The 26142-nt window shown below is 40.3% G+C and overlaps 2 protein-coding genes across 2 annotated transcripts; one reads left to right on the plus strand and one right to left on the minus strand.

Moving 5' to 3' along the window:
• Positions 1–15313: 15313 nt before the first annotated feature.
• Positions 15314–21217, plus strand: GCK72_003310 (uncharacterized protein; the record flags this gene model as incomplete). Its single annotated transcript, XM_003093264.2, has 5 exons — positions 15314–15550; positions 16716–16832; positions 17091–17209; positions 18407–18578; positions 21173–21217. 5 exons carry the CDS (start codon positions 15314–15316, stop codon positions 21215–21217), a joined length of 690 nt encoding a protein of 229 aa, XP_003093312.2.
• A 730-nt stretch (positions 21218–21947) lies between these two features.
• Positions 21948–24802, minus strand: GCK72_003311 (uncharacterized protein; the record flags this gene model as incomplete). Its single annotated transcript, XM_003093275.2, has 4 exons — positions 21948–22082; positions 22802–23115; positions 23879–24272; positions 24743–24802. 4 exons carry the CDS (start codon positions 24800–24802, stop codon positions 21948–21950), a joined length of 903 nt encoding a protein of 300 aa, XP_003093323.1.
• Positions 24803–26142: the final 1340 nt, after the last annotated feature.

A 26142-nucleotide genomic window follows, 5' to 3' on the forward strand; every position in this document is an offset into this window, starting at 1 on the left:
TCTTCCCTATCTACCACTCAAACAAGTTTTGGATAATGTGGGACCGGAGGCGCTGTAAGTTTCCATTAATTTAGTATATTCATGTTGCCAAACTTTTCATTTCAGACTTCTTCTCTCTATGTGCTCTCTGAGATCAAAGAGTATTGCGGTTTCATATAGAGGACCTTCCAAAAATGTCCGTCTTGAACTAAACTTTGGACTAGGGGACAGACTGGTAGATGAATTCTATGTACTGTTGGTTGTGAGAAAGGATCTTCCGATGGATCACAACACAATGGAAACTGTCAGAATCGGAAGTTTTGAGAAAGTTCCTGTTCGAATGGAATTTCTATTTCTAAAGGGAGATAAACAAGGTTTGATTACGTATTGGGAGGATCGAATAACTGGACTGGCAGCAATTGGAGATTACGGTAGAGAGATATTCAATCAGGATATTTCTAAAGTGAATATCGGAGAGAAACAGACAAATGATGATCACAGACGGGCGGCTCAGTGGGTTATGAACTCTCAAGGGACAATTCAAAGCCTACATTGTGATTTCCGCCCGAAAATCGATAATGATATCGATTTGATACTGGAAAACTTCAACTGCACTGAAAGTCTCTCACTTCATGTGAAAGCGTTGGAACACTATAGTCCTGCTAGAATGCCGAATTTCAGAGTTGACAGTCTTCATATTCTCTACAGTTTTTGGATCAAACAGGACCATTTACTGACGATGAATTGCCAGTATATAGTGATGCAAGACTCCGAATTGAGCAGTCAAGACTTTAATCTGTTCTTGAAGCATTGGATGAATGGAGGCTGTTCTCAATTAAAAGAAATAGATGTTGATGTTGAGGAACCAATTGATTATGAAGTTCTGTTCGATGGCGTGGAGTTTACGGAAAGAGGAGATGATGTTGAAAGGGTTTTTGTCAAGTAAGTCTAGGTCTGCTGCGTAGCGACTCAAATAGTCTATTTTCAGTGAAGACCGTATTCCTCACACTATCATGGGAGGATTCGATGTCAAGCGTTCAAATGTCACGGCAACTGTCGTCGACTTTGGTCAACAATCAAAACAATTTTGGTTGATTGTTTGGTAGGATGTCGCTGGTCGGAGTTTGTACTTGATGATTCTTGTTTCTTTGTTCTGGATTTCATGTTTTTTTGTTTAATCTATGGTACCTTATAATAAATTATTGCTTTCATTATCTATCCTAATAAGCTGAATAAAGTACATGCTGTTCATTAAAAAAATATGTCACCAGTCCCCTATGACGTCATCCTAGGAAAATAAGCCCAATAATTGACTTTTCACCCAAAAATTCATAAAAATTTCAATTTTCCAGATAACCTCACAAAACTTTCGGTACGCGTTGAGAGTGTTTTTGACTACCCCTACACAAATTTTCAGCCCTCGAGACACCCCAGAAACCGTTCAAGTAAATTTCATATTCATGTTTTTTCCACTTTTCTCAAAAAATCCCTCTAGAAGTACTCAAATTTCAAATCGTATTCGTATTCTCCGCAAAAAGTTCTATTAGGTCCAATTGAAAACATCAGAAATTAGGGGGACCATTTCGAGATATTTCGATATTTTCAAAAATCACATAAGGGTCCCCCCTTATGAACTTTTTTTTCACGAAAAATTCAAATAAAAAATTCGTTTCGAAATTAGTCAGAATATTTACAAAACACATAAAATGAACTAATTCCAAAATATTACACCTCAGAAATTATCCAAAAAATAATTCGACATTATTTTGATGCAAAAACGTTTAGAGCTTCGATGAAATATTACAAAATTATTTGTAAAAAAACTCTGAACGTTTTTGCATCAAAATAATATCGAATTATTTCTCTATAAAAATTTTTTTCCATGGGGGGACCATTATGTGATTTTCAAAATAAATGAAAATATCTCAAAATGGTCCCTTTGTTTTTTGATGATTTCAATTGGAGCGTATTGCGGGAATTCAGTACACCACTTGAAATTTTATGGCTTCTGTACAAATTATTGATGAAAACGTCAAAAAATAGGAAAAAATTTTGATGAAGAAAAAATCCAAATCGGTTCAAACATATTTCTGAGGTGTAATATTCTGGAATTAGTTTATTTTATGTGTTTTATGAATATTCTGACTATTTTCGGAACGAATTTTTTCTTAAAAAATTTTTTTTTCATAAAAGGGGACCCTTATGTGATTTTTGAAAAAATCGAAATATCTCAAAATGGTCCCCCTAATTTCTGATGTTTTTAATTGGACCTAATGAAACTTTTTGCGGGGAATATGAAAGCAATTTGAAATTTTATGGCTTCTGGAGGGATTTTTCGAGAAAAGTTGGAAAAACATGAAAGTGAAATTCACTTGAACGGTTTCTGGAGTGTTTGAGGGGCTGAAAATTTGTGTAGGTGTAGTCAAAATCACTCCTAACATGTTGCCAATGTTTCCTAAAGTTATTTGAAAAATTGAAATTTTTTTATGAATTTTTGGGTGAATAGTCGATTATTGGGCATATTTTCCTATGATGACGTCATATTGGTCTGGTGACATATTGTTTGTAAACCACTACCATAGGGGTATATATGATGTAAAAAGAGTTCGGATTGAAACAACTTTTTGCAACTGTGTCCTCATCTTACAGACAACGCCTCTTAAATTTATTTTTTTAAGAATAGGGAGGGTATTAGCTTGTAAAACTCGGAAAAATAGAACTGAAAGGATAGAACTTTTACAAAATAAGACTCTAGTTTGAATGAAGCGGGTTTCCCTTCTTGACGTTTTAGAACAATTACAGTACTGTGCAGGAAGACATACAATTTGGCATTTTTCAGTTAAAAATGTCCAACTTTGAGAGGCTGTCATGGTGTCAGTGATTGTTGCATCCAGTGAAATTTTAATGAATTATACAGATCAAAAGTAGATCTTCATTTTTGTAGTTGATAACTTTTTTGTACTGACACTCCCTAGAGAGTTATGATCATTTTAAGGCGACAGATCAAAAATCGCACTGTATTGTGCTGAAATGGGATCATTTGAAGGAGAAATTACTGTTTCAATATGTAACTCTCTATGGAATGTCCGTGCAAAAAAGGTGTCAACTACAAAAATGAAGTTCTATCTTTGTTCTATATGATTAATAAAAAATTTATTTGGTGGGACAATCACTGTTACCGTAGCACTCTCTCAAAGTGGCGATTTCAACTGAAAACTATCACAGTTCCTATATATATATCTTACTGTCCGGTACTGTTGATTTCTATTAGTCTATTTATTACAAAGTTGAGCAAAAAGCGGTTCTTGAATACGGTTCTGGCGGAAGGCGGAAAGAGAAATGAAATTTAACTTTCAGAAAATGATTTTGGCCTTATTTTGTTGTAAAAATTCCCGAAAAATGATTAAATTTGTGATAAATCTCGTCTTTTTGGCAAAAACTGATAATTTGCTGCAAAAAAACTTTAGAAAATATCAGCAAATCCGAGTAGACGAATAAAATTATCAAGCTGATATGCTCTAGGCGGAGGGCGGAATTCCCCTTAATCGTGATTTAATAGTCAATTCTAAAAGGAAATAACTCCGAGAACAGACCTACAAAGTGAAATTTTTGAAGACTTTTTTGTTTTGATCTACCGCTCTAAAATAGGGAAATAACCAATGGATCGCGCGTATTTTGAGAGCAGAGGCACAAAGAGAACAGTTATTCAAGTCATTTCGCGTTTTCTTTTCATTCTCAGTTTTTTTTTCCTTTTTAAATGAAAAATTCTACTAAATACTACCAATAACTAGTCTCTCCGTACCGTAACCCATTTTTAGCCTGTTTTCTCCGTTTTCAGTTTCCTCTCTAAAATCTGTATCTAGCTGATATAATGTCTCCTCTAGTTTTGATCTACACTCCATTTTCAGTTTACTCTCTTAGAATCATACTCTTGCTTTTCAGCCAAATGGCTGCTCCTCAGAACCCCACTCAACAGTACAACTTGAATGGTTACCACCAAATGGCTGCTCCTCAGAACCCCACTCAACAGTACAACTTGAATGGTTACCACCAAATGGCTGCTCCTCAGAACCCCACTCAACAGTACTTCCATAACCACGTATGTTGCCCGGGTGGCGTTGAGCGCCTCGCATTTTCAGCCGAAATTTGAAAATGCGACGAGAAATAGTGTGCGAAATGGAGAGACGCAGACACACTCTCTCTCGTCGCACTTTCGCCCACTTTGAAATCTTTCAGCGCCCACAGCGCCTCCATAGGCCAGCACCTTATGTTATACCACCAAGAATGGCTCAACGACAACTATCGTCTGGATACTATTGCGCCGAGTGCAAAGAGGACAGAAAGTTCAGGCGTGTCGAGGATTTAACTCAGCACATTCGTCATCACAAAAATAGAGACACGGAGAAGTTGCTCGAAGAATCTCTGGCCTATTCTGAAAGAAAATAATTTCTCGATCACAAAACTTTCCTTTTCCCGTTCTTTCCATTCTTTTTCGAAACAATTCGTGTAAATAAAGACTAACACTTTCTCAGTTTTCTAGTTTTCCAGGAACTCGTGAGCTATGCTTGGCAAGCACTGTCACCCAGAAGACGTTCCCTATCTCTTTGGAAACGTCTTCTGTGTGAGTGTGGGGGAGAAGGGAAAGATTTATTAGATTTTCTCAATTACATTAAAACAGAGTGGAATCTTCTTATTACTAAAATCATTTAAAAACAATTAAGGTCATCATAAATTTGAGATTGGGGTGGGGCGCTGTTTTTTGGTGATTTAAAGGGTGATTGATAATGATAACGAGAGGATAAAGCTAATGTAGGTGTGTGGGCACTAACAGAGAACATGTCATCAGAAGTAGCCGGGGAAAACTTGAGATTCTACTATTCAATTAAAACAATGGAGAGAGATGGGGAGAAATGTGAATTATTACAAAAGAGGGGGTAAACTAGTAATTATTGCGGTAGCCGTACTCGCGACGGTTCGACGACGAAGACGTCGACGAGTAGTTTGATTGTGGCTGATGCCACTGATGCCCTCCACCATTCACTGAGGACGTCGACGACGACGACGGCGCCGCGTGCTGGGTCCAGTTGACGTCGCTCGGTAGATGTCCTTGCCCATCGAGTCCTTCCCAAACAGGGTACGCTGGAAAATAGAGAAATTTCAGATGAAAACGTTTGGAGCTGAAACTCTTACCATTCGTTGTTTGATATCCGAAGCTTTGATATCCTCCAATCGTCGATTGAGCATCGTAATCGTTCGTTGAAGCGGCAGTGGCTCCTCCTCGGCCATATGGATGGCTGTTGGCGGCTCCACGTGGATGCTCGAACATCTTGCTGTAGTCATCGTGGTGATTCGTGGAGTGGTTGGATCCACGAGATTGAATTCCGTACGTGGCGTTTCGGGATGAAGAGTTGTGGGAAGACGAAGATGTGTGACGGGCTGAAAATTGGGAAAATTAGGATTACTGTAGCCCAGGATTATCAAAAAAAGTGTTTGAAATGTCTGTCTGTGTGTCCGCATGTCTTGATGTCTGTCTGTGTGTCTGCAATTCCAGATGTCTGTCTGTCTGTGTGTCTGTCATTCCCGCTGTCCGTCTGTCTGTGTGTCTGCAATTCCAGATGTCTGTCTGTCTGTGTGTCTACAATTCCAGATGTCTGTCTGTGTGTCTGTCATTCCCGATGTCTGTCTGTCTGTGTGTCTACAATTCCAGATGTCTGTCTGTGTGTGTGTCAGCCATTCCAGATGTCCGTCTGTCTGTGTGTCTGCCATTCCAGGTCTCTGTCTGTGTGTCTGTCATTCCAGATGTCCGTATGTCTGTGTGTCTGCCATTCCAGATGTCTGTCTGTCTGTGTGTCTGTCATTCCAGATGTCCGTATGTCTGTGTGTCTGCCATTCCAGATGTCCGTCTGTCTGTGTGTCTACAATTCCCGATGTCTGTCTGTCTGTGTGTCTGTCATTCCAGATGTCCGTCTGTCTGTGTGTCTGTCATTCCAGATGTCCGTCTGTCTGTGTGTCTGTCATTCCAGATGTCCGTCTGTCTGTGTGTCTACAATTCCCGATGCCCGTCTGCCTGTGTGTCTGCGATTCCAGATGTCTGTCTGTCTGTGTGTCTGTCATTCCAGATATTTGTCTGTGTGTCTGAAATTCCCGATTCCCGATGTCTGTCTGTCTGTGTGTCTGGGATTCCCGATGTCTGTCTGTCTGTGTGTCTGTCATTCCAGATATTTGTCTGTGTGTCTGTCATTCCAGAAATTTGTCTGTGTGTCTGTCATTCCAGATGTCTGTCTGTCTGTGTGTCTACAATTCCCGATGTCCGTCTGTCTGTGTGTCTGCAATTCCCGATGTCTGTGTGTCTGAAATTCCCGATGTCCGCCTGTCTGTGTGTCTGCAATTCCAAATGTCTGTCTGTCTGTGTGTCTGTAATTCCCGATGTCTGTCTGTGTGTCTGCAATTCCAGATGTCTGTCTGTCTGGGATTCCTGATGTCTGTCTGTGTGTCTGTGTGTCTGCAATTCCAGATGTCTGTCTTTCTGTGGGTCTGAAATTCCCGATGTCTGTCTGTAGTTCAGATTTTTCGAATTTTGGCTGAAATTTTTTCGAATTTCAGCCAAAATCATAAATTTTTCATCAAAAATTTATATATTCAGTTGAAATTCTTGAGATTCTCTGAAAATGAGAGCTCTATCATATTCAACAAGATAAATTGACGACTTTCAGCCTGAATTCTCGCTTTTTACTGAAAAATTGCTCAATTTCAGACAGAAAACGTCAGACTAAGTCATTTTCAGTCAAAACCGCTGAAATGTATCAAAAAATCTAAATTTTCTATTTTCAGCAGAAAAATGTTCAGTTTCAGCTGGAAAACAGTTAAATTTCAGCTATATCTCATTTTCTGTCTGTAAATCGGTTGTTTCCAATGTCTGTCTGTAAACAGAATGTCCAGATGTCCCTGTCTATCTGTGTGTGTGTAATTCCAGATGTCCGCGTACCTCCTTGGTCTCGTCTCTGCGACGACGACGACGACGATCCACCACGTCTGTCGTGTGTTGTGCTCATTTTCGTCGGAATCGACGGTGGTGGCATCGCATCGCTAGCCGGGCGACGTCTTCCTCCACCGCTATCGTGACGTCCACGACGATCATCAGCAGCTCCAGAAGACACTCCTCCAGAAGCCGGCAATCGAATTCCAGCAGCAGCATATTGTTCCAATGCGAGTTTCTGCTTCTCCAACTCGATTTTCAGCTTTTCGCGTTCCAGCTTCTCCTTCTCGAATCGCACCTTCTCCTTCTCTCGTTCCAACTCTCGACGCTCCTCCTTCACTCGCATTTCCTCCTCCTTCCGTGCCATCAACTCGACCATTGCTCTCTCCCGTTGAGCCCGCTCATCCTCATCGTATTGACGTCTTCTGAGTGGTTCGGGCTCCGGATTCTTCTGAACACCTCCTCCACGACCTCCACGACGCGCTGGCGGATCCGAATCCCGACGATCCGGTGACACCGCATAACGACGTCTTGATGGCGGCGGAGGCGATCTCTCCTGTCGATAAGTTTCCCGAGTGTACTGCTCGGTCTGATAGGATGCTCGCGGAGCCGGTGGAATCGGTGCGTGACGAGTTGGGGGCGGAGCCACTGCTTGATGACGTCGTAGTTGAGAAGTGCTGATATTATTCGGAATGGAGCGTTCGACGGACCGTTGAATCGTGACTCCACCGCCACGACATCCGCTGAAACTTTACGGAATGTTAACTAAAAATTTCCATAGTCAAGATTTTCAAAAACGCGCCAATGACGCCCCAGATCTCCATATTTTCGTTTGTTCCGCTAAAAAAGCGTCCCAGGCACCCCAGGAGAACTTTTTATATAGTCAAAATCGATAAATATGCATCGAAAAATGAAAATTTAGACTGAAAATGGCAGAAATCGGCTGAAAATGAGGGAATCTGAATAAAGGTGGCCTAGGATCCGACAACTCGGTCACGATGATAATTTTTTTTGGTTTTTAGCTCAAAATTGTCTAAAGACCACGAAAATTTTAACTTTTTCGGGTCAAAAGTCACCATTTCCCATGATTTTGTGCAGGAAAATCAGATTTTTCAAGATTTTCAGATCGAACTCATAAAAACTTTACTTCGGGACTCTAAATCTCCAATTTTCAGAGTTTTTCAGCCTATCAATCTAAAAATATCAATTTCGGGCAGTAAAACCAATCGTTTCTGGATAAATTTTCACTATTTTTCATGATTTTTAGGTCGAAAAATGCCAAAAATCCAGAATTTTCAAGTTCCAGAGCGATACGATGGCCGAGTTGACGGATCCTAGGCCACGACGCATCTTTTACACAGATTGTCATAACAGCTCATTTTCAGCTGATTTCAACATGATCCTATTCAATTTTCAGCCGATTTCTGTCATATTCATTCAAAAATTCACGAATTTGATTGAAAATCACCAAGAAATGACAGAAAATGGCTGAAAATGATGTAGTTCGCTCATTTTTAGCCAATTTCAGTCATTTTCAGCCGATTTCAGTGATTTTTTGGTCATTTTCAGTCAAAATTTTCGAAATTTTCAGTTTTTTAATGCAAAATAGCTCATTTTCAGCCAATTTCAACAGATTTTATTCAATTTTCATGCTGAAAATTTCAGCCGATTTCAGTCATTTTTTGGCCATTTTCATTCAAAATTTACGAAAATTTCAGAGTTTTTCAGCCCAGAAACTGTCTAAATCTCAAAATTTTAATTTGCGGCTGTAAAACAATCAATTTTCACTTATTTTTATGATTTTCTGGTCGAAATCGATCAAAAAATCCGGAAAACTAACTTCAACCGATTCCATTCAATTTTCAGTTGATTTCAGTCATTTCTTGGTCATTTTCAGCCGATTTCAGTCGATTTTAACCGATTTCAGCCAATTTTCAGCCAATTTCAGTCATTTCTTGGTCATTTTCAGCCGATTTCAGCCAATTTCAGAAAATTTTCAGCCGATTTCAGCCATTTTTTGGTCATTCTCAGCCAATTTAAACCAATTTTTAGCCGACTTCAGCCGATTTCAACCGATTTCAGTCGATTTCAGTCGATTTCAGCCAATTTTCAGCCATTTGTTGGTCATTCCCAGCCAATTTCAACCGATTCCATTCAGTTTTTAGCAGATTTCAGCCGATTTCAGCCGATTTCAGCCGATTTCAGCCATTTTCAACCAATTTTTAGCCGATTTCAGTCATTTCTTGTTCATTTTCAGCAGATTTCAACCGATTTCAACCGATTTCAACCGATTTCAACCGATTTCAGCCAAATTTCAGCCATTTTTCAGTCGTCTTTCAGCCAATTCTTGCTCATTCTCTCACCTCGTATCAACTCTCGCCGAAATAATCAACGACTCCTGGTGTCCTCCTGCTCCTCCACTTCTTCCACTCGAACGTGACGACGATCTCAGCGGCGACACATTTCCACGTCGAGTTCCAACTGGCGGCGGCGGCGCGATGCTTCTTCTCGAATCCCTCTCAATCGATATCGATCGATTGGCGTCGCCACGCCCCCAACCCTCGTCTTCCGCCTCCAGATTTCGGTCGTCGTAGGTGATTGGTTTACGTTTTGAAGACGTCGCGGCGGCGGCGGCGTCACGACTACGTTCACGACTTCTGGATCGTTCTGGCGGTTGGATTTGTGGACGTTTGCTCTTATTATTGTTATTATTATTGGATGATGGTGGCGCCTGAATCGTTGGACGCTGCTTCGTCGGAGCACTTGAAGACGTCGGTTTCTTTGGCGGCGTGTCTTCTGGAGCCATTATGACGGCACGTTTTTTGGGAGGCTCCGATGGCTTCGTCGGTTGTTGCTCATCGATCTTCTTCTTCTCCTCGGCTTCGCGTTTCTCTTGAGCTATTCTTTCGGCTGATCCAGTTAGGTGCGATTCGGACACCTGGAAAGAGGGAAATTGTTGAGTTTTTCAGTTGAAAATTCGATTAAAAAATCAATTTTCACAGAGGAATTGAGCTGAAATTTTTAAATTTTTAAATTTCAGCCAAATGTTGGCCCGAAATCATCAATTTTTCATCAAAAATTCATCTGTTTAAAAAAAAAAGAAGCATAATTCAGCCAAATTTTGGACCTGGCATATGAAAATTTGAGTTTGTGAGAGAAAATGCATTATTTTGAGCTGAAAATTCGAAAAAAAAACCATTTTCACGAAGAAAATGAGCTGAAAATTTCAAATTTTAGCCAAAATCTTTAATTTTTTCATCAAAAATTCATATTTTCACCCAAAATTCTAGATTGAGACCGAAAAATGCTCAATTTCAGTCAAAATCGCTGAGACATAGCCAGAAATCCTATTTTCAGCCGGAAATAATCAGTTTCAGCTGGAAAACAGTTTAATTTCAGAGAGAAATCGGTCAAATTACACATAAAGTCGCCGAAATGTAGCAAAAAAGCACGAAAATGCTGTGAAAATCACTCAATTTCGGCTAAAATTAGTATTTCCAGCTGAAAAATTATCAAAATCTCAACTCTCATAAGAAATTTTTGGATTTCCGCAAAAATCGATGAATTTCTCTCAATTTCGGTCAAAAATAGCCCGATTTTCATGCATTTTCAGCCAAAAACCGGCTCATTTATCATTTTTATCAAAATGATCTGAATTTCAGTCAGAAATCGCCGGATTTTCATTATTTTTCAGCCAAAAACCGCTCAAAATCTGGAAAAATCCTTCAATTCCAGCTATTTACTGCATTTTTCATCAAAATTTTCTCGTTTTTCAAATGATTTTCATCTGAAAACCGGCTCGAAACCTGCATTTTTCATCAAATTCCTCAGAATTTCAGTCAATTTTCAGCCAAATCTCACCTTTTCAACTCTCAACACTCTTCCCTGATAGTTCTTTCGATGCAGCGAAGCTATCGCCAACTCCATCGCCGGAACGTCGGCGAACGTGACGAGAGCGAAACAATTCTTGACTTCACCGTCGATCGGACGCGAATTGAAGATTTTCGATTGGACAACTTTTCCGTATTGACTCGCGAGTTGCTGGAAATCGACAATTGATTTTATGTCTATGGGAAGCGTTTTTTTCCTGGGAAAACGGGAAAGGAGGAAACGCAGGAAAGTATAGATAAAGTGTGTGTGCTATCTTTCAGCATAAAATGCTGACATTCCCCCATTTTTATCGATCCATTCGACAGTCGATAAAACAATTCGATTTGATTCAATTTTTGGATTACTGTAGTCATATATCAACAGCTACAGTAACCCTCGAAATGAGACGAACTCATTTAAACGGCTCTAAACGCGCCAACGACGCTCCAGCAGCTCTCGATTCGATTCACAATTGGATTACTGTAAGCATATATCGACAGCTACAATAATCCTCCGACCAATTCGCTTTTGAGTTTTCGGCCAAATTCGCCATTTTCAGCCTACATCATCGATTTCAACGGGCCCGTTTCACTTTTTTTTTATCCGAGGAGAGGAAAAGCACGTTTCTATCCAGATTTTTCGATTCGAAAGGAACTTTAGAAGCGCTGAATGAAATAATAACGCGCTAATGGCACCCCTAGAAACCATCTCAAAAAGGTAATCTTTTTTGAAATAGCATAGCGTCAGCGGCTCCCCAGCCTTATCAAATCATCGTTTTTGCTCAAAATCCGTTCAAGACTGATCAAATTTATGAAAAAAATTGTGTTTCGCTCAAAACACTATCAAGGCGCCCCAAATTCGTCTCAATCATCGCTTTAAGCTGAAAGTTGGCTTGAAACGCGTCGCAGGCACCCCAGATGCTCCTGATCTTCGTTTTTTGGTTCAGAACGCAACCGATACGCCCCAGTATAGTCCGAATCGTCGTTTTGCGCTCGAAACCGATTCAAAACGCTCCACATGCCACCAGATCTTCATCTTTCCGCTGAAACATCCCATAGGTTCGTCACAATCATAATTTTGAGCTAAAATCGGCTCAAACTCGGTTGAACTGCCGGAAATCGCGGTCACGACACTCCAGACGTCCCTTGATTTGTTGTTTTTCGTTCAAAACGCGCCAACAACGGCTGAGATCTCCTTATCTTCGTTTCTTGGGCTGAAAACGCGCCCCAGACGTCTCAGACGGCCTTACACCTCGTTTTGGGCTGAAAATTGGCTCAAAACTTGGTTGAGCTATAGGAAATCTTAGAAACGACGGTCAAGCTTTGTTTTGAACGACATTTGCTAAAAACGCGTCCGAGGCGCCCCAGCTCTCTTCATCTTCGTTTTTTTCTGCTAAAAACGCGTCCGAGGCGCCCCAGCTCTCTTCATCTTTGTTGTTTTTCGTTCGTTCAAAACGCGCCAACAACACCCCAGCTCTCCTTATCTTCGTTTTTTTCCGTTTTTCCCGCAAAAAACGCGTCCCGGGCGCCCCAGATTCCCACAAAATTGTGAATTCATGCATCTCTTCAATTACCTTCACACTTGACGCCTTCGTCGACGGCGTCATTCCACGAATCCATATCGACGTTTTTTTGGAGTCGTCGGCAAAGAGTTTGGTTGAAGTTGAAGACGTCGTGTTGGTGGTGGTGGTGACGACTTTTGGCGCTCCAGAAGTTTCTGATGACGTGGCAGATGACGTCGGCTCGCTAGCCTTCTTCTCCTCCTTGACAGGATTCTCATCCAACGGATCCTCGAGAAGATCCTCTTCATAGTCCAAAAAAATCTCATCTTCTTGTGAATTTTGCATTTGTTGCGTGGTGAATGGTGGCTCCGGCGATTCCTCTTTTTCCGATTTTTCCTCTTTTTTTGGCGGCTCCAGAATCATCACGTCATCATCATCGTCGTCCTCCTCGAATTCATCCTCTCCTTCTACTTCTTCCTCTTCTTTGATAACTTCTTGTTGTTGCTCCGCGATAGGCTCCGCCTCCTTTTTCTCAACTTTTTGCTCATTCTCCTGCTCCGCGAGCATCTTCACCTCCATTTTCAGCTCCGTCACGACTTCTGAATCCTCGACGATGTGAAGTTCGTTCGATTCTTCAATTGTGATGTCCGCCTCCTCTTCCTCCTTCATTTCGACTATAAAATTCGAAAAATTCGCAAAAATTCCGTTGAGTTCCGAGTTAATTGCCAATTAATTGGATTGCCAATTAAATTGATAATTGGGTCTCGCCGCGACACGACCGTATTCCAGCCCGAAAATAAGCCCCGCCCCCTGAAAAAAAACTAACCGTTCTTCACATTCTCCTCGTTTTCAGGTATTGCGCCGACTGCTGGCGTGTCGGTGGCGCTCATTTTGTCGTCGAATCGATTTTCAGCAGTGAGATTCGGCTCTTTTAGTACTTCAGACGAGTATTTTTCCTGGCGAATCGCCTGAAAATTGGAAAAAATGAGAAATTTTATGAAAATTGAGCGATTTTTGTCAATTTTTGTTGATTTTCGACGTGGAAAGAAGAGTTGCGGTGAGCTGGCAGAATGTGGAGGTATGCAAATGCGCTCTGTTGCGAACAGTGGGTTTTCTATTGATATGGATATGAGAATGATTCAATTAACTGGTAATTTATGCGTATAATTACTAAATCAGTGTTGTTTAATTACTAAATGTCATTTTAGACTGAAAATCTTCGAATTTCTGCTCTAAAATTCAGGAATCTGAATCTAACGTCGTCAGAATTCTGAATCTATCTTCAATTTCTGCTTAGGTGTCATTTTAGACTGTAAATCTCCGAAATTCCGCTCTAAAATCCTTGTTTTTAGGGTAATTTAGGTCTTGAGCCCACTTTTGAGAGCAAATTCAAGATTCTCACGTCTTCTAATGTTGATTTTTGCAGAAAACCGCTAGTCAATAGCAGTTTTCTGTGAAAACCAACATAGAAGACGTGAAAATCTTGAATTTGCTCTCAAAAGTGGGTTCAATACCTAAATTATCCTAAAAACAGGGATTTTAGAGCGGAATTTCGGAGATTTACAGACTAAAATGACGTATAGCCAGAAAATGAAAAAGGATTCAGAATTCTGACGACGTTAGATTCGGTTATCTTCGAAAATTCAAACTTTCAGAGAATCATTTCGAGTTTTTCAGAATCCTGACGTCCTGAGGATTCTGAAACTTCTCTCAAAACTTGAGACTCAAACAAATGTGCTCAATAGCATAACTACCCGAAAAACGCGACTTTTAGAGCTGAAAATCAGGTTTTTCAGTCTCAAAATCGTGAAACTTATAAAGTCAGAGATTCAGAATCCTTCAGCTCTTCTGAAATCGATAATCCTCTCTGAAATACTCAAATTTCCGCAGAAACTTGAATATGACTGAAACCGGGTATATTGGAGCCAAAAATCTCAAATTTCAGTGATTTTTCCACCATTTTCAAGGAAAATCGATGGAATTTCAGCACAAAGGCTGAAACTGTGCCGTTCAAAGCCGAAAACCTCAATTTCAGAGTTTTTTTTTTCGACTTTTTCGATGAAAATCTGTGGAATTTCAGCTCGAAGGCTGAAACTGTCCCCTCGAAGCAGAAAATCTCAAATTTCCGAGATTTTTTCAACTTTTTCGAGAAAAATCAATGGCATTTCAGCTCGATGACTGAAACTGTGCCCCTCAAAGCTGAAAATCTCAATTTTTCGACTTTTTCGATGAAAATCTGTGGAATTTCAGCCCGAAGACCCCTTCAGATCTCTCCGCCAATCTTCTCTATTCACTATACCAACTCGTCTTTTTTCTCTCTCTCTCCATCCGGGGCCTACGATAAAGACAACCCGTCGACATTGACAAATTGCCTTCCGGGAGGGAGGAAACGGAGCACAAAGAGCACAAAATTTATATCACCAAACTCTTCAGTTTTTTCGCCTCTTCGTCTCTCCGTTTTCCATTCTCCGCTTGTAATTCATCATTCTCCTCTCCTCTCATCTTCCAGCAGCCTTCAGTTTCATATGTCTATATATATATATATATATAGAAAACTGGACTGGAAAACTTGTGTTAGATGAGAGCGCAGTGTGATGAACTGGGGGGTGAAAAACAAACGCCGGCGGCGTGGAAATTGGTTTAGAACCAATGTTGTGGATTCCAAATGAAAAAACAACGCCAATGGATATAAATTTCATTTCCCGCCCGTATTCTTCTCAATTTTTTGGCGGCGTCAAAACTTCTTCTCCGGTAAACACTTGACTTTTCGCCTCCCAGAAAGAAGAAGAAGACACCGCCCTCCAAGAGAAGGCGGAGAAGCCCGACGAAAAAGGGGGCGTGGCTTCCCACTTTCCCCATTTTCTTCAGTCTTCTGGAGGGGGGCTCCCTGACGTCGCCGTCCTCCCTTTTTCTCTCTTTTTCTTCTTCTTTTTGCTAACAAAAACAGAAGAAGAACACTCAACACTTTTTCGAGTTCTAGGAGTGCGATGCTCGGCGAGCCACAGCAAGAAATTGCACAAATCATTTGTGCACATGGTGCGACAATTTCCACAACTCGTGCCACACTTCAACGTGCGCCCCGCTCGCTTCTGACGACGTCGCCCGACTCCACATCGGATTCTGATGACAAAATTGTGCGGATTCTTGTCGAGGCGCTTCGCCGTCACGATATGAGTATTATCGTGTCGGAATCTTTCGATCAATGGGCCAGATTGGCTGCCGAGGTGAGTGCAGTGTGTATCTCTTTTTGCGGATCTCGTTGAGCTCAACGGGGGTGCTCCGAGAGCACTGGGGGCTCTGGGCTCTAGGAGAGAGCAAGAAATGAACAACAAAAACGAGTCATAATGTGCAAAAATGGGAGTTTGTACGACTACATTATGACATTGACGCCGGATATGAAGTCAGAATTATTCAAGTCAGAGTTAACCCTTTTGAATTCAAAAATGTGCTAAAAAACGAGCTTGGACTCATTTTTGAGCAGAAATCCTTGGGATTCCAATTTTCATCCAGTTCTGACGAAAATCCAGCAAAACTGAAATCAATAGGATTGTTAGTGCATACATGTGTCAGAAGTCTGGAAAATCGGACTAAAAAAAAATTTCGAGCTAAGGTACCTCTCGGGAAAAAAATGTTCGAGCTAGGGTACCAGCTGGCCAAAACTAACAGTTAGTGTACAAGATAGCTGAAAATCTGGAAATGACGGGAACTGGCTCAAAAATGCTTCCAGAAACGATGATTTTGAGATTTTAAGTGATTTTATACGAAAAATTCTGGAAGTTTTCCTCAAAGATGACTCCAAGCTCATTTCTGAGCTCGATTTTTGAATTCAGAAGTCATAATTCAATTCTCAGTATCTAAAATTTGCTGAAAATCTGAAAGTCACGGAAACACCAACGATGATTTTGAGATTTCCAGTGATTTTTGCTCAAAAACGAGTTTGGACTCATTTTTGAGCAGAAATCACTGGAACTCACAAAATCATCGTTTCTAGAAGCAAATTTGCGTCAGTTTCTGTGATTTTCAAATTTTCAGCAAAAATATGACTTCTGAATTCAAAAATCGTGCTCAAAAATGAATTTAGAGTCATTTTTTAGCAAAATTTCCAGCGATTTTCATATAAAATCACAGGAAATCTCAAAATCATCGTTTGTCAAAGCGACTTTCCGTGAATTTCAGATTTTCAGCTATCTTGAACACTGACAATCCTATTGATTCCAGTTTTGTCGGATTTTCGTCAGAGTTGGCTGAAAATTGAGCACAAAGTCTCCTTTTCAAGCCAAAATCACAGATTCTCAGCGATTCTAGACGGGATTTCCGAGATTTTCAGCTAGAAAACTGAAAAATAGACCATTTTCAGCTTTTTTAAGTCCAAAAACTCAAAAATTCCAGGCAAAACGTCTCGGCCTCATCTCGTTCGTCGAAGCCGCGTGTCCTTCCACTATTAGCATCTCTTGTCACGCGGCTCTCTCCACCGGACGTATCAATCCAGAAGTCACGTTTCGAAAGGTAATCAAACGTCCTTCTGGATTCCAAGAATAGAAGACGTCGTCTAATTCATTCTTCACCCTTTTTTCTCTTTCTCTATTATCGGTTATTCATATACCAATTCAAAGAAGAAGAGAGCTCTCTTTCTCTCAAAAGGGACACCACATCATCATCAACATAAAAACTGAATGCGTTGGAGGAGAAAAAAGAGAAAAAAGAAAGACATATATCAATTTTTCTCTCTTTTTCTTCTCCCCTCAACTAACATTTCCCTTTTAGGTTCTTCGAATTGTGGTCTCCGGAAAAGTGATCATGTGTCGAGCGGTGTTTGGCGACTCGTTGAATGAGTGCCGTGATGGCGGTGGGACAGATTTTGAGATGGATCGGTATACGTCGAGGTGAGGGGATTCAGAAGCATTGGAATGGTCAAAATGAGCAACTTTCGGTCAGCAAGCGTCTCTTAGTGCCCTAAAGTGCTCTTAATTTGACCTTTTTGCTCAATTTGAGTCAAAAATGACTGAAAATTGAATTTTGGAGCGCCGGAAGGGATTCAGATGACTTGGAAATGATCAAAATGAGCAATTTTCGATCGGAAAACGTAAATTTCAACCGAAAATGGCGGAAAACCTAATTTGCTAATTTTGCGTCAAAAATGGCTAAAAACTGAACTTTGGAGCTCAAGAGCTTTGTCTAGGTCCAACTTTTGCTCGATTTGTGCCAATTGAGAGAATCAGATGACTTCATAACTGTCAAAATGAGCAATTTTCGATCAGAAAGTGTAAATTTCGACTAATTGGCCTTTTTGCTCATTTTGAGTAAAAGAAAAGACTGAAAATTGAACTTTGGAGCTCCAGAACTTTGTCTAGGTCCAAATTTTGGTCAATTGACTGAAAAATAGCTGAAAATGAGCCGTCGGAGAGGGGAAAATCAACTAAATACTCAAGTTTATCGTAAGAAACGTCAACACCCATCTCTTATCTAGAAAACCATAAAAATTGCACTGAAAACTGCTCTGAAATGAGTTCAAAGTCAAAAAAAGATGAATTTTCTTCCTTTTCAGCTATAAAATGTGCATTTTTCTAGCTATAAAGATAACGAGAATTACGAATTTTTATGCCATTTTCTTCCTCTTCCTGACAGTTTCATGGCAAAGTCGGAATTTGCTCTATTGGGGGTACTGGAGCTCCAAAATATGCCAAATCCGGTCATTTTCAGTCCAAAAGGCTCCAAAATCTTCCCCTTATATCCAGAGTCAAGAAAAACGGGGTTAGCACCGATTTTGACTCTTTTTGGGACTTCCAGAGCTCCAAAACATGGCGAATCTAGACATTTTCAGCCTATAAATCTCCCTTCTTTGATTTTGGCTCATTTTGAGACTTCTGGAGCTCCAAAATTTGCTAAATACAGTGATTTTCAGTCTAAAAAGCTCCTTTCTTCGATTTTGACTAATTTTGGAAGCTCTGGGGCTCTAAAATGAGCGGAATCTGGAAATTTTTAGCCTAAAAAGCTCCTTTTTTTCTATTTTGGCTTATTTTGGGTCTTCTGGCGCTTCAAAATACGTCTAAAACCGTCCAAAAAGCTCCAAAATCTTCCAGATTCTTCTTAAAGCACAGTAATCTCGAGAAGGCGTTCGACCAGCTCGCCTCATCCGGCTACCGGCTCATCCATTCGAACACGTTTGCTCCGTCACAAATGCCTAAGCACGCGTCAAAAGACGATTCCCAATTCATCCATCACTCGCAATTCGTTTTCCACCGTCAACCCAAGGTAACTTCCAGAATCTCTTCTTTTTGTCTTCAGAAGACAATTCTGAAGTCCAGAAGACGTCAGCGGGGAAGTGGAAGAACGAGGGGAAAAACGAGGAAAAAGAGGGGAACTTTGTCTATCCTCTTAAAAGCTTTTCCTCCTCCTTTTCTTCTCTTCTTTTACCTCGTTTTCCACCCATTTTTTCCGCTTCAAAATCAAATCACGGGCTCCACTTTGCTCCGGCTACCGGAACGTGTGTACATAGAGGAAATTTTCGAGAAAACATGGGAAAAGGGGCTCAGTTTTGCTACTTTCTCGTAGAAAATTGAGTATAGACACTTTCAGACATGGAGATTTCAGAAATCGTGCTCACTCACAGAGGAAATCTCTCAGAAATGATATATTTTCGGTTGAAAAATACCATTTTCGGAAGATTTCAGCATGTATTTCAGTCCCGGAGCCTTTTTTTCAATGTTGCCACTTTCTAGTAGAAAATTGAGTGTAGACACTTTCAGACATGCACATTTCAGAAATCATCTCAAAAATTATACATTTCAGTTGAAAAAATAACATTTTCTGACGATTTTTGCGGATTTAGCACGAATTTCAGTTCTGGAGCATTTTCAAGCTCTTTTTGGCTCAATCTAGATACTTTTTGGTAGAAAATTGAGTATAGACACTTTCAGACATGCACATTTCAGAAATCATGCTCACTCACAGAGAAAATCACTCAAAAATGTCATTTCAATTGAAAAAAAATTACATTTTTTGAAGATTTTTGCGAATTTAGCACGAATTTTAGTCCTGGAGCATAGCTTCTGAGCTCATGGATGGCTTTAGGGCACCATTTTGGATGGTTTCAGCCGTATCCATTGAATTTTCAAGTTTTCTGACTCAATTTTGTCACTTTTCATCAGAAAAAATAACTAAAATCGCTCAGATCTACTGAAAATTGTGGAAATCTGACCATTTGAGCCGTTTTTTGCTCCAAGAGCCTCTGCGAGCACATTAATCGGTCAGAGACTGACTTGGAGACATTTAACTCAGTTTGAGCGTTTTCCAGCCAAAATTCAACAATCCTTCGCCTTTCTATAGGTAAAATTGACTTCAGAAAGCGATTTTTCGACTAATTTTCCGTCCAAAGACGTAGAAAATGTCTTTAACGCTCATTTTTCAACTAGAATCGTTTCCAGAAGATGTGAACTAGCTGATTTCATGATTTCAGCCATTTTCAGCCAGAAACATTCGATTTTCAACGTTTTCAGTCTAATTTTCTTCTCAGAATGAGAGAAAGACTTCTGGGGCTCTTTGAACGCTCCATTCAGCGCTGTTCAGCCAGAATTTTGGCACTTTTCTATCAAAAAATGCACAAAATTCTCACACCAAGTGAAATCGATCCTTCTCATCTCGAATTTCCTCACGACTTTTCGACTTTTTCTCATCCAAAAAGAGGAGTGTGTTTTCACCCATCCGGCGACTGGGGACCATCCAAATTGTGTATTCTATTCACCACTTGTGTGATCAAATTAGCGTCACAAAAAGACAGAAAATGTGGGGAAATTCCGGGGAAAAAAACGGAAATGGAGTGAAGAGAGAGATAGCTGTGGAGAAACGGCTAATGAGATGAACGGAAACTTTTTGTGTTCTGACGGAGAGCTTTTTGTGTACTTTTGGTCTTTTTGAAAGGAAAAATTTGAGAAATTAGGGGTTTGAGAACGATTTTAGCCTAGAATTTTCCGATTTTTCCGGATTTTTAGTCTATTTCTTGCTAGAAGTGGCTACCGGGCACGTTTCCTTCACTAGATTTACCTTAAGCAGAGAAAACAGGAAAACACGTCGAAGGTGCGCCAGATAAACGAATTTAGCCTAGAAAAGACGGTTTTAAATCAGTTTTCTGTCGATTTTTGGAATTAGTCTATTTCTCGCTAAAAATGTCCTTCGCAAAGGGTTTTCGTGGAAAAGTGAGACTTCTGAGACAAATTGTTAGTTTTATGCCAAAAACACCACAAGATTAGCATAATTTCCAGGAAATTGGCCAAAATTACACATTTTCGAGCAGAAAATTGCCATAAATTTGACAGTTTTGCGAAAAAATCTAACGTTTTGAGCTCAATTTTCTGGTAATTAGTTGAAAAATGTGCTCCGAAGCGAAGATTTTCAGGTTTTTCTGAAGATTTCTGTGAAAATTTGAGTTTTAGACGAAATTCGAGGTTTTTCGACCGACAAAATTGAATTTTAGCTGAAAATTGATGAAAAACTCACAAATTTCCACGTTTTGAGCTCGGAAACTACATTTTTGCGGTTTTTTAAACTAAAATCTCGAAAAAGTGCAGAAAAGTGGGCTTTCACCCTAAAGCATCACATTTTGTGGAAAAAAAATTTAGTTTCTGGCCGAGAATATTACATTTCCGAAGAATTTAGTTCATTTCCGACGAGAAAACTCAAGTTTTAAGCTGAAAATCCGCAAAAAAACGGATTTTTCTCGAATAACCCGATTTCAGATGAGAAAACTATAATTTTGAGCTAAAAATCCGGATTTTTCGCTCAAAAATTTGGTTTTTTTGCAGTAAACCAGACTAAATATCGATTTTTCACGAAAAACTGAATATTTTCAGCTCTGCCCACCAACGGACACCACCACACCGCCGGCGAGCTCCTAATCGATTTCTACCGCTTAAAATTTTCAAATTTTCGCATTTTTTCCACATAGAATGAGTTTCGACGAATAAATTATCGATTTTCTCGCTTCCTTACTTTCGTTAATCGCACAATTAATACAACTTTGACTCCTTCAGAGCTCAATCCACGTTTTTCGAGTTCCGCCTGCAAATTTTTCGTTTTTTTTGAAAATTTTTCGAAAAATCAATAAAAACCACCTTTAATGAACTGACAGACAGGCTAGAAACGTCTTTTCCGTCGTTTTCTGGCATATGCTGCACTGGAAAGTGCTCGGAAAGTGGAGAAAATCGATAAGCGGCGTCGACGGGAATATTCTGAAGGTTTGTTGGGGATTTTCTGGCGATTTCGGGCGGTTTTAAATGGAGCGGACATTGCGAATTATTATTTTCCGCTGAAAAATTGCTAAAAATCCATGGAATTATGAAAAAATTCCATGAAAATCGAAGAGAAAATGCGAAAAAAATGAGATGAGAAAACGAGAGATGCGCCAGCTCACGAGAAACGCGTCAACAAATTTATTGACGCATTTCCCGTGTTTTCGCAATTTTGGAGGGATTTTCGAATTTATTTATTTTATTTTTTCCTTTTTCAGCCGATTTTTATCGATTTTCTTCATTTTTTCTTCCAAAAATCAAAAAAAAGAAAATTTCTAACCAAATTTATTAAAAGATCCATAAAAAATCCAAAAAAACCAATAATTATATCTAAAAATCAGATCATCGCCTTGCGTCCGAGGTCTCCAAGCTCGTTTGGCTCCTCCAAAAATTCACAAATCGAGTCGACAAAGAATTTCGGGTCGTCGGCGTGAATCCAGTGGTTAGACCAGGCGGTTTCGGCGAATTTTACCTGGAAATAGACAAATCTGAGTGGGGAGAGCTGAAAAACGAGGCGAAGGCGCGCCAGAATATTGATTTTAGGCTAGAAATCCCGCTTTTCGCGATTTTCTGGATTATAAACGAAAATTTCAGTCTATTCCTCGCTAAAAATGACTATTGCCCACGTTTTTTCCACTAGAATTACTCTAATTAAGGAAAAATGGAAAAGGCGCCGAAGGTGCGCCAGAAATCCGATTTTAGCCTAGAAAAGCACTCTTTATATCGATTTTTTGCAATTTTCAGCTTAAAATGACTGAAATTTCATAAAATCCACGTTATTCCGATCATTTTGAGCCAAAAGTCAGTGAATATCGTCAAATGATCAGAACAACGCGGATTTTATGAAATTGTGATCATTTGAAGTTAATAATCACAAAAATCGGTCCAAAAATAGCTGAAACTGAAATTTTGGTCAAAACCTGATTTTTCGAAAATTTGGTCATTTTTTGACGATTGAAACGAAATTAGATCTTTTTTTGCGATTTTTCTGAATTTTCCTAGATTTTCAGTCTATATCTAGCTTAAAGTGACCATCGGGCGCCTTTCGTTCACTAGATTTACTGAAACTAAAGAAAAAGGAAACGCGCCCAAGGTGCGCCAGATAAACCGATTTTAGCCTAAAAAGACGGTTTTTAAATCGATTTTTTGCGATTTTTCTGCGATTTTTCTGGAATTTCAGCGGTTTCTTACCATCGGGAACATTTTCTCGACTCGATTTTTGTGAGCGGCTGGCAAGAATCCGGATCCAGAAGCACGCTGGAACAGAGTGGGGCCCTCGAAAACTCCGAATCGAATATCGTGACTCAGAAGATAGATATAAGTCTCGTCGATCACATTCAGATTACACGTCCACTGAGCCTTTCCGTTGACGTCTTCGCCGAGATTTCCGCGAACGAATTGGTAGAGAAGCACTTTTGAGACCTTCTCGCCGAGTTCCGCCATCACTTCCGATCGGGTTTTGTTCATGTCCGTAGCGATCATGTGTTTGATACAGTCGAGATATTCTGGAAGAGATCGAGATGGAAATTGCGGTCATTTTGAGATAAAATTCACGTTTTTTCCGATTATTTTGAGCGAAAAATCGGTGAAAACCGTCGAAAAATGACTGAAACAGTGAAATATTGGAAACTTTTGACCGAAATCTGGAACTTTTTCAGTCTTTAACCGAAAGTTTGGTAAAGTTCGTCAAGAAACGGCCGAAATAGCGAAAAATTAGTTAAAGTTTCAAACTTCGGTAACAATTTTTCCAATCTTTCGCGATTTCGGCCATTTTTTGACGGTTTACACCGAATTTTGGCTGAAAATACCTAGAAAATCGTGAATTTTTTTTTTTGGTGAAACTGACTTTTCGGTCAAAAATTTTTGAGAAAAAATAATTTTTCCCATTTTGGTCATTTTTTCACGATTTCGGCCGAATTTTGGCTCAAAATAATCAGCAAATCGTGATTTTCAGAAAAAAAAGTGAGTATGGGAAGCCGACGAAACAAGCTGAAAATTAGCGAAATTTCACAATTTCCCTTTCTCTCTATGGTTTTTGGCTCAAAAGAACCAAAATTACGGAATCTACGAGATGAATTTAGTCTTAGCGCTCCAATCTAGGCTACTCTACTGTCTAACTACCGCAAATACAGTATTCTCGGACACAAACCAATCGATTTTGATCCTAAAACTTAGATCCTAGGATCAAAACTACAGTAGTCGGATCCTAAAATGTGGATCCTGGGATCCAAACTACAGTATCCTTGAGTACTTTGTCCCAAAACCAACCGGCTCTCTTCAACGGATACCCCAACGGCGACATATCCTCGACAATCAGATTCTTAATGCGTGGCGCGTATTCTGGCGTCGTCGCCAACTGTGTGACCGTCTTCCCGCCCATCGAATGACCGTGAAGGTTGACTTGATCCTCTCCAGTGATCTTCCGAACCCAATCGATAAATCCAACGAGATCATCAGCCATCTCGGGATACGTCATAGAAGGAGCCATTGAGCTGCCACCGTGATTACGGTTCTCCACGGCGAACACCATACATCCGAGACGTTGACTCAGATCCTTTCCCACACGAATCCAGTTTTCCTTGGTACCGAACAGACCCGGCACCAGAATAAGGGGGGTGCCGCTGGAACGCATATTTCCGAAAGTGAGATTCGCGAGCATCATCTGGAAATGAAATTGTTGGGAAATTTAGGATCAGGTTACGGTAGTTTTGATTCTAGAATCTAGGATCCGACTACTGTAGTTTAGATCCTGGGATCTAGGATCCGACTACTGTAGTTTGGATCCTTGGATCTAGGATCCGACTACTGTAGTTTTGATCCTGGGATCTAGGAACCGACTACTGTAGTTTTGATCCTAGCATCTAGGATCCGACCATTGTAGTTTTGATCCTGGGATCTAGGATCCGACTACGGTAGTTTTGATCCTGCGATCTAGGATCCGACTACGATAGTTTTGATCCTGCGATCTAGGATCCGACTACGATAGTTTTGATCCTAGGATCTAGGTTCCGACTACTGTAGTTTTGATCCTGGGATCTAGGATCCGACTACTGTAGTTTTGATCCTGGGATCTAGGTTCCGACTACTGTAGTTTTGATCCTAGGATCCAAATTCTAAAATGGATTACGGTACCTGAGACGTCGAATTCGACGATCCGAAGCGGCGAGCCACATTGAGAAGTTTCGAGTTCATGGTATCGGGATTTAGTGAATTTGTCTGTCCCCCTCCATCGGCTTCCCCCTTTTATTCACCGAAATTTGAATAAAAAGGGGCGGGGCGTCTGATGATGGATGGCGCCAGGTGGCGCGGTCGCGATGCCCGGCGATCAACCGACTGGCCGTTGATCGAAAAAGATTAGAGAGCAAAAGGGGCGTGGCCTACTCTCTGTCTGTATGTCTGGAATCCGGATGTCCAGAAACTTGTGGAGTATATATAGACAACGTTTTCGATAGCTCCGCCCACTTTTTGTCTAGAACTTGATCCTGGATCCGGGTTACTGTAGCTGGGCCGGTTCGTTCAGTTTTAGGCTAAATTTTTTCAGATTTTCGGGGTTTTTAGCTCGATTTTTAGCAAATTTCGAGATTTTTCTATAAAAATTGGTACAACTTTTGTCAAGATTTGATCCTGGATCCGGGTTACTATAGCTGGTTGGGGTGTCGTCTGTCTGTGTGTCGGTTTGTCCTGTTTTTCGGATTTTCGTGGTTCTCAGCTATCTAACAGACTAAAAGTCGGGATTTTTCCGAAAAAATTGATTTAAAATGCGGAAAATCGGCTTGCATTAGTATTTCAGCCGATTTTCAGCATTCTTAACCTATTTTTTCGGAAAAATCCCGATTTGTAGTCTATTAGAGAGCTGAAAACCCTGAAAATCGGTGAAACTGGACTAGCCGACACACAAACAGACGAAACCGCAACCAGGTACAGTAACCCCGATCCAGGATCAAATTTTGACAATAGTTAGACGGACACACAAACTGACATCGAGACTAGCTACAGTATCCCCGATCTAGGATCGATTAAGAAATGCTGATGCAACTTTTTAATAACTCCTCCTACTTTTTGTCAAGATTTGATCCCGGATCCAGCTTACTGTAGCTGGTAGTCCACGACTTTTTTAAATATCGATTTCGATACTCCAGAGGGTACTGTAGCATCCTCGACTACCGTAACCTCCATCCTGGATTACTGTAGTTCCCGATGTTTGATGTCTCTACTCGATCAAACCAATAATCATTGGCTTTTCGACTGATCGTCGGCTTTTTGGTTTTTTTTTGATAAAAATTCGTGAGAACCGTCACAGTACGAAATAAATCAAAAGTCAGATGATGAATAGCGGGTGTTTTGTGTTGGAAATTCAATGGAAAACCCGAAAAAAACTGAATTTTTGTGTTTTCGAAGTAGGAAAACTCAAAAATTCCAGAATTTTCCAGGTAAAAATCGATGAAAACTGGCTGAAAATGGGAAATCCGGCTAATTTCTGAAGCTAACTCCTCATATCGCGTTTTCTCAAAAAATTCTAATCTTCAAATCCT

Source organism: Caenorhabditis remanei, chromosome I, assembly GCF_010183535.1.
Source record: "Caenorhabditis remanei strain PX506 chromosome I, whole genome shotgun sequence".
Classification (NCBI taxonomy): Eukaryota; Metazoa; Nematoda; class Chromadorea; order Rhabditida; family Rhabditidae; genus Caenorhabditis; species Caenorhabditis remanei.